This window comes from Xenopus laevis, chromosome 4S (genome assembly GCF_017654675.1).
Source record: "Xenopus laevis strain J_2021 chromosome 4S, Xenopus_laevis_v10.1, whole genome shotgun sequence".
Taxonomy (NCBI): domain Eukaryota; kingdom Metazoa; phylum Chordata; class Amphibia; order Anura; family Pipidae; genus Xenopus; species Xenopus laevis.
The window spans coordinates 13,745,260-13,765,259 of record NC_054378.1 but is presented as its reverse complement, the minus strand read 5'-3'; the positions used below and the strand labels follow the sequence as shown (position 1 = coordinate 13,765,259).

General features: G+C 42.9%; 2 protein-coding genes across 11 annotated transcripts in view; one reads left to right on the top strand and one right to left on the bottom strand.

Annotated features, from left to right (window-relative positions):
- astl2a.S (astacin-like metallo-endopeptidase 2 gene a S homeolog) overlaps positions 1-20,000 on the bottom strand; it is a 265,316-nt gene that overhangs the window by 154,539 nt on the left and 90,777 nt on the right. The gene's annotated exons all lie outside the window — the stretch shown is intronic.
- LOC108715058 (STE20-like serine/threonine-protein kinase) lies at positions 184-3,191 on the top strand. Its single transcript, XM_041561926.1, has 5 exons — positions 184-425; positions 991-1,045; positions 1,643-1,724; positions 1,988-2,166; positions 2,323-3,191. The coding sequence occupies exons 2-5, from the start codon at positions 1,027-1,029 to the stop codon at positions 3,189-3,191; spliced, it is 1,149 nt and encodes a 382-aa protein (XP_041417860.1). The 5' UTR covers positions 184-425; positions 991-1,026.

Below are 20,000 nucleotides of genomic sequence, written 5' to 3'. Positions count from 1 at the left end.
CAAAACTTTAACCAAAACTATGACACCCTTTGATCATGTCAAGCCATGGCCAGGCCAAATTCTAGCATTTAAAATATACATACCTATTAGAAATAAATATAAATATATATATATAAATATAAATATATATATATATATATATATATATAGATATATATATATATATATACATACATACACAGCACTTGCAAAACAGCAGCTGAATGACAACACCAAATAATTTTATAAATTGTTTTCTGTTTTTCACTTTGAGATCAGTATAATTACTTTACCGTTTCATTTTTTGATTACATTTTTGTTGATGATTTTCAGTTGATTTTGGGCTTGCGCGAAAAGTGAAAAGATTTCGGGCTTGTAAAGAACTGCAGGGAACGCCACACTACATAGCGCCTGAAGTGTGGACATGCAGCTCACATAATTTCAAGGTAAGACTTCACCGTAACCAAGTATTTTTAAATGCGGTCAACTTCTGTATGCTTTACACCTTTCTGATTAAATAACATTAGTGTTTGACCACCACTGTCCCCATAGGCCTAAGAATAAATAAAACACACACAATAGTATCAGCTGTCCGTATCATGTATGCATGTGTGTGTGTGTATATATATATATATATATATATATATATATATATATATATATATATATATATACATATATATATATATATACATATATATATATATATATATATATATACATATATATATATATATATACATATATATATACATATATATACACAGCAGTTTGAAGCTAAAAAGAGATATATCTATGGTTTTCTTACGTCAAACAAGCCCTAACTAGCAATTTCTTCTTGAAACTATTACTTTTTACATCAATACATGAAAGTGTCAGCAGTGCTGATAATTTGTTGTCTTTTCCCCTCAATCATACTTAATAATTAACAGAGGTGTGATTTAAAACCTATAATAATATGTAACTGAAAAGTACATTCATCGAAATAATTGCCTTTCTTTTCATTTTCAGTGCGACATATGGGCTTTGGGAATTACTGCCATTGAGATGGCCCAAGCAAGATGTCGTGAGTATTTCCAAGTATTTTTTTGTATTGTTTTAGACTTGTTTGGGGCTTTCACCAAACACATATAGATATTAGTTGTATTTGTAATGTGTTGAATGAAAGAAGTAATGTTGCACATAAGCCCAGCTCTCCCCAACTCTGACGAAGTAAGAATGCAACATGAAGTTTAGGAACAAATTAGTGCAGGCCCGGACTGGCAATCTGTGGGTTCTGGCAAATGCCAGAGGGACTGCTATAAGGTGCCATAGAAAGTCAATATTTAGTGGGCTGGTGGGGGGCTGTTTTTAGGCGCTGAGTGGGCCTCTGTGTACCTGAAATGCCAGGGCCTATTTTGATTCTCAGTCCGGACCTGAATTAGTGCTATTACCAACCATGATTAATAATGAAATAAAGATATAATAGTTTGCTAGCTCTGTAGCATTTAGTTGGAACCCTCGGAATTATTTTTTAACAATGACTAAAGGGACCCAGGTTAAAAATCACTAGTGTATGATTCATGAGATTGTAGATTGTAAGGTTTGCTGGGCAGGCAGTAAATATTTTCAAAACTTATTTGGAACATCTGGAATTTGACTTGTATTTATTTATTCCCATTAGCACTACTCCATTTACAACGAGAAGCAGTTGGAGAACAAGTTGTTTTTGGAGATCCTCCAAATCTGAGTCGACCATACAGATGGTAAGATAACCACATCCCATTTGACTTTAGTCATAATCTGAAGGGGTGATCCTGACCCCATTGCCACCCTGGGGAGGCTCCGCCCTGCCTTTCCCCATTCACCTTTTTAGCACCAGAGGGGGTCCAGGAGGGTTCTCTTCCCTAGTGCAGAGAGTGCTCTAGCAGAGCCTAATTTCCACTTTGAAAACCAGACATTCTGCTCTTAAAGTTATAAGGAGCATCTTATATTATCTCTAAATCAACACGCTTTTATTTTTTTCCAGGTCTAAAGCTTTTAATTCATTTATTGAGGTCTGTCTAACCAAGGATCCCAAAGACAGACCAACGGCTAAATTTCTGCTCCAAAACCATCCCTTCATAACAGATATACAGGATGAAATGCAAGCCATAGCAGAAATAAAGGACTTAGTCAGAAGACTGAATGCAGCTAGAGATTGGCAAGGTATGCTATGGGTAATGCTATGGGCATTTTATCTGTAAAGGTAGTAAAGGACATGGATAGATTAAGGTTTTGTATAGACATAAGGATTATTACCAAATCAGGCATAATCAAACATAGAAAAATACATTCCTAAATTTTATTTTATTTCCTTTGCAGAAGATAAAACTGTAATACAATCTGTAAAGAAAATATCTGAGACAAAAGAAGAAATGCCCAGTGATGATATTGTGTCACTGGATACAAAAATGGAAAAAACAGCAGAAAATGCTGAAGAAGCTGCTGCAGAAGTTCAGGTGGATGAACCAGCCAGTGAAGAAGTCGTGGAGGCATTTTCACCACAAGATGTCGGCTCAACCGACATTGAGAAGAAACAGGACACCATATGTCATACTGAAATAGGTGAATCTGAGAAGGTAGTTGAAGCCACAACTACACTTAAGGAGGATGAACCAGCCAGCGAAGAATTTGTGGAGGCATTTTCACCACAAGATGTCGGCTCAACCGACATCGAGAAAATACAGGACACCATATGTCATACTGACATAGGTGAAACTGAAAAGGAAGTTGAAGCCTCAGCTATAATTAAGGAGGACCCACTTCAGTCTAGTGAGGGAGCCCCAGAACCGTCAGTAAATCAACAAGAGGAAGTCGGCGCAACGGAAATTGAGAAGAAAGAGGACACCATTTGCCATATTGATATAGGTGCATCTGAGAAGGCTCAACATGTTGAAACCTCAACTGCACCTAAGGAGGACACACTTCATTCTAGTGAAGAAGCCCCAGAACTGTCTGTTGTTCAGGAGTTGTCTCCACAAGAGGAAGTCGGCTCAACCGACACGGAGAAGAAACAGACCACCATGGATGATATGGGTGATTCTGTGGAGGCTCCACATGCCCCACTTCAGTCCAGCGAAGAAGCCCCAGTATTAGAAGAAAATACTAGAGAAAAAGCTAGTGGCTTTATTGGCTTAGTTATTTTATTCTTATTATTGTTACTTGTACTTTTCTTTTATACAAGGAGGTGAGGCTTCTATAGAAGCACAAATCTTTAGCTTTACATAGCTTTAATAATTTTTTTAAATGTTTTTATATGGACTTTGCACAATTAACAAAAGAGGAGGAAGTAGGCACATCTTATTTGCTACAAAATTAAGAAGATATAAGACTGCAGCTTCATTTCTTTGTAAAAATGTTTTTCTACATTGAGATGTAAACAAAAGAGGAGGAAGGAGGCATATTTAATTCAGAAGATAAAATACTGCATCTTCATTATTTGTACAATGTTTTTCTACATTGAGATGTAAACAAAAGAGGAGGAAGGAGGCACATTTCATTCAGAAGATGGACCACTGCATCTTCATTTCTTGCGAATGTTTTTCGGGATTGGGATATAAGCAAAAGAGGAGGAAGGATGCACATTTCATTCAGAAGATGGACCACTGCATCTTCATTTCTTGCAAATGTTTTTCGGGATTGGGATATAAGCAAAAGAGGAGGAAGGAGGCACATTTCATTCAGAAGATGGAATACAGCATCTTCATTTCTTGCGAATGTTTTTCGGGATTGGGATATAAGCAAAAGAGGAGGAAGGAGGCACATTTCATTCAGAAGATGGAATACTGCATCTTCATTTTCTGTAAAAAAAAATTCTACATTGAGATGTAAACAAAAGAGGAGGTAGGAGGCACATTTCATTCAGGTGAAGGAAGACTGCACCTTTGTTTCCCCCCTGGATATTTGGTTTAACATCAGTAGAAACATGAAAGGATAGGAATGGCAGGCACATATATCATTTTAGGCTCCATGCCCTTTATTTCATGCAAAAAATTGATCCAGGGACTAGTCCGATTGCCATTTTGGAGTCAGGAAGGAATTTTTCCCCCTCTGAGGCAAATTGGAGAGGCTTCAGATGGGGTTTTTGCCTTCCTCTGGATCAACTAGCAGTAGGCAGGCTGTATGTTAAGATTTTAAAATGTATTTTTTTAACCTAACTTAGTATATTACTATTTTACTAAGTTTGACTTATGTAGTCAAGTTGTATTTTCTGTCAGGAATTCCTGACAAAGGCTGGGATCACACCCCCACAAAATGTTAAATTCACTACACAAGTCAAACTATTAAGCCAAATATCAAGGGAACAGCAGAATAATACAGAAACCGTGCATATGGACAGACCAGACATGGAAGAGGAAGGATCAGAGGGGGGACATAGAAGGGGAGACACAAGCATAGAACAGGCTAGACCAATCCTAGGGAAAAGTTAGAATAGGATAAGCCAAAGGAGAGTGAGATGGACCACAGCAGCATGGAGCAGATATAGACCACAGGGCAATGGAGTGAACATAGAATGGGAGGCATGAGCATGGAACATCAGGAATGAGCAAACATGGAAGAGGACAAACCTTTGTTAAATATAGTCATAAAAGTTGATCAATGTGTATAATATGTAAATAAAAATAATATTACAGTTAATAATAATGAATGCAGTCTATTTTTTATATTTCATATTTTGTCTAAAGAGGAGGGGTAGATTTATGCACAAATAATTAATGGTTTATTACACTGATATGGGTGAGTGCAGCTCCCACTATTCCAAAGTCTACCAAGTGATCCCCACAGGCTCCAGTAAAAAGAGCAACCCAAATCTCTTAAAGGGCAGTATACAGTAATTCCTTGTTCAACAAGAATTCAAAATGTTCATCTAGATGATTTACAAATTATCATTTTGGAAAGACTGATTCCATAGGTGGAGGGTGATTTTTTTGTTTGGAGAGGCTAAATTTGACCATATACTGACTAACTTAAAGGGAACCGGTCACCCTGAATTTCTTTTACCCCACCAGAGGGGTGGGCTAATACAGCAGGCACGCCAGGTTAAACAGTAAGGTTTTTTTTTTCAAAATATTATTGTGTATTGGAGACATTATAGTGGGGTCCTGGAACATTATACTCCGATGGGAGACAGTGGCGTCCTGGCACATTGATACTCAGTGGCGCAGACAGTGGGTCCTGGCCACATAAGACTCAGTGGGAGACAGGGGTCCTGGTACATTTATACTCAGTGGGAGGTGAAACCAGGGAGACAGTGGTCCTGGTACATATACCTCAGTGGAGAGGTCCTGGCTAGCATTCGTATACCTCAGTGGATTACAAGTGGGTCCATGGCCACATTATACTCAGTGGGAGACAGTGGGTCCTGGTACATAATACTCATTGGGTCCTGGCCACATCTATACTCAGTGGGAATCAGTGTGGTCCTGGGCACATTATACTCAGTGGGAGGACAGGTGGGTCCTGGCACATGTAACTCAAGTTGCGGATGACCAGTGGGTCCTTGGCACATTATTACTCAGTGGGAGGACAGTGGGTCCTGGCACCATTATACTCAGTGGGAGACAGTGGGTCTGCCACATAATACTCTAGTGTGGGAGGACAGTGGTCCTGGCACATCTATACTCAGCGGGAGACAGTGGGTCCTGGCACATTAATACTCAGCGGGAGACAGTGGGTCCTGGCACATATACTCAGCGGGAGACAGTGGGTCCTGGCACATTATTCTCAGCGGGAGACAGTGTGGTCCTGGCACATTATACTCAGTGGGTGACAGTGGGGTCCTGGCACATTATACTCAATGGGAGACAGTGGTCCTGGCACATTATACTCAGTGGGAGACAGTGGGTTCTGGCACATTATACTCAGTGGGAGACAAATCAGACAAATGCTGCTTTCAATAGCCATTACATTTTCAAATAACTAAAAACCTCTGTAAAGTTGGAATTGGTTAAGTCGCTTATAACTGGATATGGTTTTATGGTTTCATTATGCACAGCACAGTTTTCGATACAGGTTTCCATTAAAAAAAATGAAGTTGAATTGGAGAAAACAAGCTTTCCTCAATGGATTTCAGCTACAGAGAAGAAGTTTGGTGCCATGAATGATTCAGCATGTGATTGGACTGTACAGAGACAGGGCAGCAGAAGCGGTCACTTACCAATAGACATCGTTAGCAGGAATATGTCCTAACCGTGGCGGAATCCAGTCTTTGTATTCCAGACCCATTGCCTATCAACAACCACAGGAGACATGCAGAACACGGCATGCAATTAGTCCTCGGTTATTGGCTGCACAATTCCAAGCTATTAAACACACAAGAGTGGGCAGCACAGCTGCTGAATGGGAGTCTAAGGCTTTCTTAATATAGAAGATATATAAACAATAGTAGTGTAGTAGTCTACTAACTGTTACTGACCTACAAATCCCAGCATCCCTTGTCAGACCTGTAGTCTATAGTACAAATCCCAGCATCCCTTGTCAGACCTGTAGCCTCTAGTACAAATCCCAGCATCCCTTGTCAGACCTGTAGCCTCTAGTACAAATCCCAGCATCCCTTGTCAGACCTGTAGCCTGTAGTACAAATCCCAGCATCCCTTGTCAGACCTGTAGCCTATAGTACAAATCCCAGCATCCCTTGCCAGCCTGTACCTACATCCCTTGCCAGACTGTAGCCTGTAGTAAAAATCCCAGCATCCCTTGTCAGACCTGCAGCCTGTAGTAAAAATCCCAGCATCCCTTGTCAGACCTGCAGCCTGTAGTACAAATCCCAGCATCCCTTGTCAGACCTGCAGCCTATAGTACAAATCCCAGCATCCCTTGTCAGACCTGTAGCCTATGGTAGAAATCCCAGCATCCCTTGTCAGACCTGTAGCCTATAGTACAAATCCCAGCATCCCTTGTCAGACCTGTAGCCTATAGTACAAATCCCAGCATCCCTTGTCAGACCTGTAGCCTATAGAACAAATCCCAGCATCCCTTGTAAGACCTGTAGTCTTCTTACTGTTACTGACCTACAAATTGCAGCCAATCACTATCAGGATATAAACATATAACGTGATTGGCTGTAAACTCACTTTTTTATTTCTGGGATCAGAGGTGAGCGGAGCATTGATACACGGGGGCATTAAGGGAAATAATGGCAGAAATGAAGGAAATGACTATTTGAGTGTGACACTGGCTAGTGCCTGGGATATTAGCCTGGATTTTGTGTATATTCTAATAGAAAATATCATTATGGGAGGAATGGGGAAACAGGCAGACTACAGACAACTCAGGATAAATACACAGAAGTACATCCTGGCATTTGGCCGCACGACTAACTGACAGTTAAATAACGGATTTCTCACTTTCATTCCTGGGATCAGAGGTGAGTGGATGCACAGCACACACTGGGGGGACAATTTATGGGAATAAATGAATTATAATGATATAAATGAAGAAAATCACCACTAAATTGAGTCACTAGGTGGCGCCTGGGATATTAGCCTTGGTTTTGTCATTTTAATAGATTATAGGAGAGTTGGAGGAAAGAACAGGGATGCAGGGAGACTACACACCTGTCAGGCTAAATACAGAAAGAATAAAATAACATTTGGGATTCCTATTGCTTTATATTTAAAATAAGTGCAAGTTAAGAAATAATAAAAAGTCAGAAATGCAAGTTAAGAAATAATAAAATGTCAGAAATCTCCTATGTTAATATATAACAGGGGTCACTATGGCAACATCTGGAGTGACGGCCACTTGCTGTTCAGGTTTCTCCTCTAATGCTATTAATATTTATATTTCTCTCTGTATCTCACTTTGTATATAACATTTACTTCTTAAAAAAGCTTTAAGGGAAAGTTAAGAAATGATTAAGGGCAAAAGTCTGAAATCTCCCATGTTCCCATATAACAGGGGTCACCCAGTGTTTGGAGTGACAGTTGACAGTTGGCCACTTGCTGTTCAGGTTTCTCCTCTAATTCTAATAATATTTATATTTCTCTCTGTATCTCACTTTGTACATAACATTTACTTCTGAAAAAGCTTTTCAGTAATAGTTAAGCAATTATTTAGGGGAAAAGTCTGAAATCCCCCATGTTCCCATATAACAGGGGTCACCCAGTGTTTGGAGTGACAGTTGACAATTGGCCGCTTGGTAATTCTCCTCTAAAACGATTAATTTCCATATTTCTCATTTCATCTTACTTTGTATATAAAACTGACTACTTAAAAAGCTTTAAAGGAAAAAGTTTTGGAGCTGCAAATCCCAGTCACTGTTACTCATGTCCTGAATGTCCCAGCATCCCTTGTCACACCTGCAGCCTGTAGTCTTCTACCTGTTACTGACCTACAAATCCCAGCATCCCTTGTCACACCTGTAGCCTATAGTACAAATCCCAGCATCCCTTGTCAGACCTGTAGCCTATAGTACAAATCCCAGTATCCCTTGTCAGACCTGTAGCCTATAGTACAAATCCCAGTATCCCTTATCAAACCTGCACCCTGTAGTCTTCGACCTCTTAATGAACTTCAAATCCCAGCATCCCTTGTCAGACCTGCAGCCTGTAGTCTTCTAACTGTTACTGAACTACACATCCCAGCTTTCCTTGTCAGACTTGCAGCCTTCTAGTTCTTGATGAACTACAAATCCCAGCATCCCTTGCCAGACCAGCAGCCTGTGGTCTTCTAACTGTTACTGAACTACAAATCCCAACATCCCTTTTCAGACCTGTAGCCTATAGTACAAATCCCAGCATCCCTTGCCAGACCAGCAGCTTGTGGTTTTCTAACTGTTACTGACCTACAAATCCCAGCATCCCTTATCAAACCTGCACCCTGTAGTCTTCAAGCTCTTAATGAACTATAAATCCCAGCATCCCTTTCCAGACCAGCAGCTTGTGGTCTTCTAACTGTTACTGACAAGCAAATCCCAGCATCCCTTGTCAGACCTGTAGCCTGTAGTACAAATCCCAGCATCCCTTGTTAGACCTGTAGCCTATAGTACAAATCCCAGAATCCCTTGTCAGACCTGTAGCCTATAGTACAAATCCCAGCATCCCTTGTTAGACCTGTAGCCTATAGTACAAATCCCAGCATCCCTTGTCAGACATGTAGCCTATAGTACAAATCCCAGCATCCTTTGTCAGAACTTTAGCCTATAGTACAAATCCCAGCATCCCTTGTTAGACCTGTAGCCTATAGTAAAAATCCCAGCATCCCTTGTCAGACATGTAGCCTATAGTAAAAATCCCAGCATCCCTTGTCAGACATGTAGCCTATAGTAAAAATCCCAGCATCCCTTGTCAGACATGTAGCCTATAGTAGAAATCCCAGCATCCCTTCTCAGACCTGTAGCCTATAGTACAAATCCCAGCATCCCTTGTCAGACCTGCAGCCTGTAGTACAAATCCCAGAATCCCTTGTCAGACCTGTAGCCTATAGTACAAATCCCAGCATCCTTTGTCAGAACTTTAGCCTATAGTACAACTCCCAGAATCCCTTGTCAGACTTGTAGCCTATAGTACAAATCCCAGCATCCCTTGTCAGATCTGTAGCCTATAGTACAAATCCCAGCATCCCTTGTCAGACCTGCAGCCTATAGTACAAATCCCAGCATCCCTTGTCAGACCTGTAGCCTATAGTACAAATCCCAGCATCCCTTGTCAGACCTGTAGCCTATAGTACAAATCCCAGCATCCCTTGTCACACTTGCAGCCTGTAGTCTTATTGCACTTAATAAAATACAAATCCCATCATCCCTTGTCAGACCTTTAGCCTATAGTACAAATCCCAGCATCCCTTGCCAGACCAGCTGCTTGTGGTTTTCTAACTGTTACTGAACTACAAATCCCAGCATCTCTTGACCGACTTGCAGCCTGTGATCTTTTAGCTGTTACTGACCTACAAATCCCAGCATCCCTTATCAAACCTGCACCCTGTAGTCTTCGAGCTCTTAATGAACTATAAATCCCAGCATCCCTTTCCAGACCAGCAGCTTGTGGTCTTCTAACTGTTACTGAACTTCAAATCCCAGCATCCCTTGTCAGACCTGTTGCCTGTAGTAAAAATCCCAGCATCCCTTGTCAGACCTGCAGCCTGCAGTACAAATCCCAGAATCCCTTGCCAGACCTGTAACCTGTAGTACAAATCCCAGAATCCTTTGTCAGACCTGTAGCCTATAGTACAAATCCCAGCATCCCTTATCAGACCTGTTGCCTGTAGTAAAAATCCCAGCATCCCTTGTCAGACCTGTAGCCTATAGTACAAATCCCAGCATCCCTTATCAGACCTGTTGCCTGTAGTAAAAATCCCAGCATCCCTTGTCAGACCTGCAGCCTGCAGTACAAATCCCAGAATCCCTTGCCAGACCTGTAACCTGTAGTACAAATCCCAGAATCCTTTGTCAGACCTGTAGCCTATTGTACAAATCCCAGCATCCCTTGTCAGACCTGTAGCCTTTAGAAAAACTCCCAGCATCCCTTGTCAGACCTGTAGCCTATAGTACAAATCCCAGCATCCCTTGTAAGAGTTGTAGCCTATAGTACAAATCCCAGCATCCCTTGTCAGACATGTAGCCTGTAGTACAAATCCCAGCATCCCTTGTCAGACCTGTAGCCTATAGTACAAATCCCAGCATCCCTTGTCAGACCAGCAGCTTGTGGTCTTCTAACTGTTACTGAACTACACATCCCATCATTCCTTGTCAGACTTGCAGCCTTCTAGCTCTTAATGAACTACAAATCCCTGCATCCCTTGTCAGACCAGCAGCTTGTGGTCTTCTAACTGTTACTGAACTACACATCCCAGCATTCCTTGTCAGACCTGCAGCCTGTAGTTACAAATCCCAGCATCCCTTGTCAGACCTGCAGCCTGTGTCTACTAACTGTTACTGACCTACAAATCCCAGCATCCTTGTCAGACCTGTATCCTATGGTACAAATCCCAGCATCCCTTGTCAGACCTGTAGCCTATAGTACAAATCCCAGCATCCCTTGTAAGACCTGCAGCTTATAGTGCAAATCCCAGCATCCCTTGTCAGACCTGCAGCCTGTGGTCTTCTAACTGTTGCTGACCTACAAATCCCAGCATCCCTTGTCAGACCTGTAGCCTGCAGTAAAAATCCCAGCATCCCTTGTCAGAACTGTAGTCTTCTTACTGTTACTGACCTACAAATCCCAGCATCCCTTGTCAGACCTGTAGTCTATAGTAAAAATCCCAGCATCCCTTGTCAGACATGTAGCCTGTAGTACAAATCCCAGCATCCCTTGTAAGACCTGTAGCCTGTGGTCTTCTAACTGTTACTGACCTACAAATCCCAGCATCCCTTGTCAGACCTGTAGTCTTCTTACTGTTACTGACCTACAAATTGCAGCCAATCACTATCAGGATATAAACATATAACGTGATTGGCTGTAAACTCACTTTTTTATTTATGGGATCAGAGGTGAGTGGAGCATTGATACACGGGGGCATTAAGGGAAATAATGGCAGAAATGAAGGAAATGACTATTTGAGTGTGACACTGGCTAGTGCCTGGGATATTAGCCTGGCTTTTGTGTATATTCTAATAGAAAATATCATTATGGGAGGACTGGGGAAACAGGCAGACTACAGACAACTCAGGATAAATACACAGAAGTACATCCTGGCATTTGGCCGCACGACTAACTGACAGTTAAATAACGGATTTCTCACTTTCATTCCTGGGATCAGAGGTGAGTGGATGCACAGCACACACTGGGGGGACAATTTATGGGAATAAATGAATTATAATGATATAAATGAAGAAAATCACTACTAAATTGAGTCACTAGATGGCGCCTGGGATATTAGCCTTGGTTTTGTCATTTTAATAGATTATAGGAGAGTTGGGGTTGGGGGAAGGAACAGGGATGCAGGGAGACTACACACCTGTCAGGCTAAATACAGAAAGAATAAAATAACATTTGGGATTCCAATTGCTTTATATTTAAAATAAATGCAAGTTAAGAAATAATAAAAAGTCAGAAATGCAAGTTAAGAAATAATAAAATGTCAGAAATCTCCTATGTTAATATATAACAGGGGTCACTATGGCAACATCTGGAGTGACGGCCACTTGCTGTTCAGGTTTCTCCTCTAATGGCCATTAATCTTCATATTTCTCTCTATATCTCACTTTGCATATAACATTTACTTCTTAAAAAAGCTTTAAGGAAAAGTTAAGAAATGATTAAGGGGAAAAGTCTGAAATCCCCATGTTCCCATATAACAGGGGTCACCCAGTGTTTGGAGTGACAGTTGACAGTTGGCCACTTGGTATTTCTCCTCCAATTCTATTAATTTCCATATTTCTCGTTGCATCTCACTTTGTATATAAAACTGACTTCTTAAAAAGCTTTAAAGGAAAAAGTTTTGGAGCTGCAAATCCCAGTCACTGTTACTCATGTCCTGAATGTCCCAGCATCCCTTGTCACACCTGCAGCCTGTAGTCTTCTACCTGTTACTGACCTACAAATCCCAGCATCCCTTGTCAGACCTGTAGCCAGGTCCGGACTGAGAATTAAAATAGGCCCTGGCATTTCAGATACACAAAGGCCCAATCAGCCCACACAGAGGCCCAAACAGCTCCCACCAGCCCACTATATACTGACTTTCTATGAGACCTTATAGCAGCCCCTCTGGCATTTGCCAGAACCCACAGATTGCCAGTCTGGGCCGGCCTGTAGCCTATAGTAAAAATCCAAGCATCCCTTGTCAGACCTGCAGCTTGTGGTCTTCAAATTGTTACTGAACTACAAATCCCAGCATCACTTGTCAGACCTGTAGCCTATAGTACAAATCTCAGCATCCCTTGTCAGACCTGTAGTCTTCTTACTGTTACTGACCTACAAATCCCAGCATCCCTTGTCAGACCTGTAGCCTATAGTAAAAATCCCAGCATCCCTTGTCAGACCTGTAGCCTATAGTACAAATCCCAGCATCCCTTGTCAGACCTGTAGCCTATAGTAAAAATCCCAGCATCCCTTGTCAGACCTGTAGCCTGTAGTAAAAATCCCAGCATCCCTTGTCAGACCTGTAGCCTGTAGTACAAATCCCAGCATCCTTGTCAGACCTGTAGCTAAAATCCCAGCATCCTTGTCAGACCTGTAGTCTTCTTACTGTTACTGACCTACAAATCCCAGCATCCCTTGTCAGACCATCCAGCATCCCTTGTACCTGTAGCCTATAGTACAAATCCCAGCATCCCTTGTCAGACCTGTAGTCTATAGGAACAATCCCAGCATCCCTTGTCAGACCTGTAGCCTATAGTACAAATCCCAGCATCCCTTGTCAGACCTGTAGCCTATAGTACAAATCCCAGCATCCCTTGTCAGACCTGTAGCCTGTAGTAAAAATCCCAGCATCCCTTGTCAGACCTGTAGCCTATAGTACAAATCCCAGCATCCTTTGTCAGACCTGTAGTCTTCTTACTGTTACTGACCTACAAATCCCAGCATGCCTTGTCAGACCTGTAGTCTTCTTATTGTTACTGACCTACAAAACCCAGCATCCCTTGTCAGACCTGTAGTCTTCTTACTGACCTACAAGTCCCAGCATCCCTTGTCAGATCTGTAGCCTATAGTACAAATCCCAGCATCCCTTGTCAGACAATGTAGCCTATAAATTAAATCCCAGCATCCCTTGTCAGACCTGTAACCTATAGTAAAAATTCCAGCATCCCTTGTCAGACCTGCAGCCTGTGGTCTTCTAACTGTTACTGACCTACAAATCCCAGCATCCCTTGTCAGACCTGTAGTCTGTAGTACAAATCCCAGCATCCCTTGTCAGACCTGTAGCCTATAGTAAAAATCCCAGCATCCCTTGTCAGACCTGTAGCCTATAGTACAAATCCCAGCATCCCTTGTGAGACCTGTAGTCTTCTTACTGTTACTGACCTACAAATCCCAGCATCCCTTGTCAGACCTGTAGCCTATAGTACAAATCCCAGCATCTCTTTGTCAGACCTGCACCCTGTAGTCTTCGAGCGCTTAATTAACTATAAATCCCAGCATCACTTTCCAGACCAGCAGCTTGTGGTCTTCTAACTGTTACTAAACTACAAATCCCAGCATCCCTTGTCAGACCTGTAGCCTGTAGTAAAACTCCCAGCATCCCTTGTCAGACCCGTAGCCTGTAGTAAAACTCCCAGCATCCCTTGTCAGACCTGTAGCCTGTAGTACAAATCCCAGCATCCCTTGTCAGACCTAGAGCCTGTGGTCTTCTAACTGTTACTGACCTACAAATCCCAGCATCCCTTGTCAGACCTGTAGTCTTCTTACTGTTACTGACCTACAAATCCCAGCATCCCTTGTCAGACCTGTAGTACTGTACAAATCCCAGCATCCCTTGTCAGACCTGTAGTCTTCTTACTGTTACTGACCTACAAATCCCAGCATCCCTTGTCAGACCTGCAGCCTGTGGTCTTCTAACTGTTACTGACCTACAAATCCCAGCATCCCTTGTCAGACCTGTAGCCTAAAGAACAAATCCCAGCATCCCTTGTCAGACCTGTAGCCTATAGTACAAATCCCAGCATCCCTTGTCAGACTGCAGCCATCCCAGCATCCCTTGTCAGACCTGTATCCTATAGTAAAAATCCCAGCATCCCTTGTCAGACCTGTATCCTATAGTAAAAATCCCAGCATCCTTTGTCAGACCTGTAGCCTATAGTACAAATCCAGCATCCTTGTCAGACCTGCGCCTGTAGTAAAAATCCCAGCATCCCTTGTCAGACCTGTATCCTATAGTAAATCCCAGCATCCCTTGTCAGACTGTATCCTAATCCTGTAGTAGTACAAATCCCCAGCATCCCTTGTCAGACCTGTAGCCTATAGTACAAATCCCAGCATCCCTTGTCAGACCTGTAGCCTATAGTACAAATCCCAGCATCCCCTGCCAGACCTGTAGCAAAAATCCCATCCCTTGTCAGACCTGTAGCCTATAGTACAAATCCCAGCATCCCTTGTCAGACCTGCAGCCTGTAGTAAAAATCCCAGCATCCCTTGTCAGACCTGTATCCTATAGTAAAAATCCCAGCATCCCTTGTCAGACCTGTATCCTATAGTAAAAATCCCAGCATCCCTTGTCAGACCTGTAGCCTATAGTACAAATCCCAGCATCCCCTGTCAGACCTATAGCCTATAGTACAAATCCCAGCATCCATTGTCAGACCTGTAGCCTTTAGTAAAAATCCCAGCATCCCTTGTCAGACCTGTAGTTTATATTAAAATCCAGTATTGCCTTGTAATGACGCTGTAGCCTATAGTACAAAATCCCAGGCATCCCTTGTCAGACGCTGTAGTCTTCTTACTAGTTACTTGACCTACAAATCCCAGCATTCCTTGTCAGACCTGTAGCCTATAGTAAAAATCCCAGCATCCCTTGTCAGACCTGTAGCCTATATTAAAAATCCCAGAATTCCTTGTAAATACCTGTAGCCTATAGTACAAATCCCAGCATCCCTTGTCAGACCTGTAGTCTCTTACTGTTACTGTCCTATCAGATCCAGAATCCCTTGTCAGACCTGCAGCCTGTGGTCTTCTATCTGTTACTTAGGACCTACAAATCCCAGCATCCCTTGTCAGACCTGTAGATTTCTTACTGTTACTGACCTACAAATCCCAGCATCCCTTGTCAGACCTGCAGCCTGTGGTCTTCTAACCTGTTACTGACGCAAAATCCAGCATCCCTTGTCAGACCTGTAGCCTAAAGAACAAATCCCAGCATCCCTTGTCAGACCTGTAGCCTATAGTACAAATCCCAGCATCCCTTGTCAGACCTGCAGCCTGTAGTAAAAATCCCAGCATCCCTTTTCAGACCTGCAGCCTGTAGTAAAAATCCCAGCATCCCTTGTCAGACCTGTATCCTATAGTAAAATCCCAGCATCCCTTGTCAGACCTGTAGCCTATAGTACAAATCCCAGCATCCTTGTCAGACCTGTAACCTATAGTACAAATCCCAGCATCCTTTGTCAGAACTTTAGCCTATAGTACAAAATCCCAGCATACCCTTGCAAGACCGTGTAGCCTATAAAACAAATCCAGCATCCCTTGTCAGACCTGTAGCCTATAGTAACAAATCCCAGCATCCTTGTAAGACCTGTAGCCTATAATACAAATCCCAGCATCCCTTGCCAGACCTGCAGCCTGTAGTCTTATTGTACTTAATAAACTACAAATCCCAGCATCCCTTGTCAGACCTTTAGCCTATAGTACAAATTCCAGAATCCCTTGTCAAACCAGCCTATAGTACAAATCCCAGCATCCCTTGCCAGACCTGTAGCCTGTGGTCTTCTAACTGTTACTGACATACAAATCCCAGCATCCCTTGTCAGACCTGTAGCCTGTAGTCTTATTGCACTTAATAAAATACAAATCCCAGCATCCCTTGTCAGACCTGCAGCCTGTAGTAAAAATCCCAGCATCCCTTTTCAGACCTGCAGCCTGTAGTAAAAATCCCAGCATCCCTTGTCAGACTGTATCCTATACGTAAAAAATTCCCAGCATGCCCTTGAGTCAGGACCCTGTTATCTATTTATGTAAAAATTCCAGCATCCCTTCTGTCAGAACCTGTAGCCTATAGTACAAATCCGAGCATCCCTTGTCAGGACCTGTAGCCTATATACAAATCCCAGCATCCTTTGTCAGAAACTTTAGCCTATATTGTACAAATGCTCCAACATCCCTTGTCAGACGCTGTAGCCTAAACAAACAACTCCCAGGCTGCGCCTTGTCAGACCTGTAGGCCTATAGTAGCAAATCCCAGCATCCTGTGTAAAAGACCTGTAGCCTAATAAGTACTAAAATCACCAGCTATCCCTTGTCGCAGAAGTACCTGCAGCCTATAGTACAGAATCGCCAGAGCATCCCCCTTGTCAGAACCTGTAGCTTCCTACTTTAACTCGTGCCTACAATCCCAGCATCCGGCTTGTCAGACCTTGTAGTCTTCCTAACTGTTTACTGTGACCTAACAAATCCAGGCATCCCTTGTTCAGACCTTGTAGTCTTCTTACTGTTACTGTCTTGCTACAAATCCCAGCATTTCCTTGTCAAGAACCCTGTAGTCTTCTACTTTTATGCCTCAAATTCCAGCATCCCTTGTCAGACCTGCAAGCCTGTGGTCTTCTAACTGTTACTGAGGCGCTACAATCCCAGCATACACCTTGTTCAGAACCTTTAGCCTAAAGACAAAATCCCAGCAATCCGCTTGTCAGACCTGTAGGCCTATGTAACACCAACTCCCAGCATCCCGTTGTCAGCCCTGCAGCCTATAGTTAAAATCCACAGCATCCCTTGTCAGATCTCTGTTCCTAGTAGTAAAAATCCCAGCATTTTCACGTTGTCACGACCTGTAGCCTATAGGTAAAGATCAGCATCGCCGTTGTGCAGACCTGTAGCTATAGTTAAAATCCAGCATCCTTTGTCCAGCATAGACTTTAGCCTATAGTACAATTCCCAGCATCCCTTGTCAGACAATGTTAGACGCCTATAAATTTAAATCCCAGCAAAATCCTTGTCAGACCTGTTAAGCCTTTATAGTAAAAATCCCAGCATCCCTTGTCAGTAGTCTGTAATCTATAGTAAAAATTTCCAGTCTATCCGCCTTGTCAAGACACTGCAGCCTTGTGGTCTTCTAACTGTTAACTGACCTACAAATCCCAGCATCCCTTGTCAACCTGTAGTCTGTAGTAAAAATCCAGCTACCTTGTCAGACTCTGTAGTCCTGTAGTACAAATCACCAGCATCCCTTGTCAGACCTGTAGTCTTCTAACTGTTACTGACATATCAATCCCAGCATCACTTGTCAGACCTTGCAGCCTGTGGTGCTTCTAACTGTTACTGACCTACCAAATCCAGCATGGCCTTGTCAGACCCTGTAGCCTTATAGGATAAATCCCAGCATCTCTTGTCAGACCTGCACACTGTAAGTCTTCGAGGGCGCGGTTAATTAACTATAATATCCCATGCATCACTTTCGCAGACGCAAGCCGAGCGTTAGATAGGTCTTCTAACTGTTACTAATTCTCTAGAAAATACCCAAGCATCCCTTGTCCAGGGACTGTAGCTGTATAAAACTCCCAGCATCCTTGTCAGACCGCGTAGCCTGTAGTAAAACACTCGCCGCATGCCCTTGTCAGAGCGCTGTAGGAGACTGATAGGTACAAATCCCAGCATACCCTTTAGTCAGACCTGTAGCCTGTAGTTAAAACTCCCAGCATCCCTTGTCAGACCTAGAGCCTGTAGTACAAATCCCAAGCATTCTCTTGTTCAGACTGCAGTCTTCTAACTGTTACTAGACCTAACAAATCCCAAGCATCCTTGTCCAGAGCCTGTAGATTTCTTACTGTTACTGGACCTAAGCAAATCCCAGCATCCCTGGTCAGACCTGTAGCCGTGTGGTCCTTCTTAACTGTTACTTGGACGCTACAAATTCCCAGCATTCCTTGTCAGATCCTGTAGCTATTAAAAAATCCCAGCATCCCTTGTCAGACGCTGTAGCCTAATATTATAGAAATTCCCAGAATTCCTTGTAATACCTGTAAGCCCTATAGTACAATCCAAGCAATCCCTTGTCAGACCCTGTAGTCTCTTACTGTTACCTGTCCCTACAGATGCCCCAGAATCCTTGTCAGACTGCAGCCTGTGGTCTTTCTTGTTACTGACCTACAAAATCCAGCATCCCTTGTCAGAACATGTAGATTTGTCTTACTTTACTACGATACCGCTACAATCCCAGCGGATGCCCTTGTCAGCACTGCCAGCTCTTGTGGTCTTCTAACTTTGGTGTTAGATTCTAGATAGGCACTAGTTGACAGTTCTAAGCGACAAATTCGAGTCCAGCATCCCTTGATCAGACCTGGTGACCCTATGCAAAGGACAGTACAAATCTCATGCTAGGCGATCCTCCTTGTCAGGAAGCCTAGTAGGGTCCAGCCTGTAGTAAGTGTGTTAGTGAGCGATATGTCAGTAGAGCGGATCTAAGTACTCTCGTATTGCTGCTACCGAATTACGCTGTCAAGTCGCATGTCGAGTTTTATCTAAAGGATGTATATTACGCTTGTTACAAGGGATGAGATACCTGGGCAGGCCTAGTGATCGGCTTAGAAAATCCCGCAAGCATCCCTTGTCAAGAACGACCTGGTTCCTAAATCGAGTCAGAAATAATTCCCGAGCATCCCTGTGTCAGAGCTGTAGCCTATAACCGCTACTATGGTGAATGCTAGGCATCCAGCACTGTCGCCTGTGTGCAAGAGCCGTAGTAGCTCTAGTGAGTCGAGTACAGAATCGGCGCAAGGCGATCCGGCTTTGTCAGAACTTTACGGCGCTATAGATAGCAAACCTCTGACCAGGCATGGCGTGCCTTGTCAGACCTGTAGCCCTATAAAAACAAATCCCAGAAGCAGTCCCTGTCAGACCCTGTAGCCTAAAAGAAAACAAATCGAGGTGCATGCCCTTTGGTTCAGATCGCTGTAGGCCTATAGTGACAAAATCCCAGCTCCTTGTAAGACCTGTAGCCTATAATAGGCGAAATTCCCACCGCATCCCTTGGCCAGTAGAAGCCTGGGGCATCGCCTGTAGTCTTATTGTACTTAATAAAGCTACAAATCCCAGCAATCCGCTTGTCAGACCTTAGCCTAAATAGTCAAATTCAGAATTCCTGTCAAAACCAGCCTAATAGTGACAAATTCCGCAGCATCCCTTGCCAGACAGAGGCCTGTAGCCTGTGGTCTCTAACTGTTACTGACATACAAAATCCCACATCCCTTGTCAGACCTGTAGCCGTGTAGTCTTTATTGCACCGCTTAATAAATACAAATCCAGCATCCCGCTTTGTCAGGACCTGCAGCCTGTAGTGGAAAAAATCCCAGCATCCCTTTTCAGACGCTGCAGCGCTGTAGTAAAAATCCAGCATCCTTGTCAGACCTGTAGTCCTATATGTAAAAATCCCAGCTCCTTGTCAGACCTGTTCCTAATAGTAAAAATCGCAGCATCCTT

What these genes read in the sequence shown, in the direction of transcription:
- LOC108715058 (XM_041561926.1), top strand. An exon ending in CTGAGTCGACCATACAGATG is followed by an intron (nt 1,725 to 1,987) that starts GTAAGATAACCA and finishes ATTTTTTTCCAG; the next exon opens with GTCTAAAGCTTTTAATTCAT. An exon ending in TGCAGCTAGAGATTGGCAAG is followed by an intron (nt 2,167 to 2,322) that starts GTATGCTATGGG and finishes TTTCCTTTGCAG; the next exon opens with AAGATAAAACTGTAATACAA.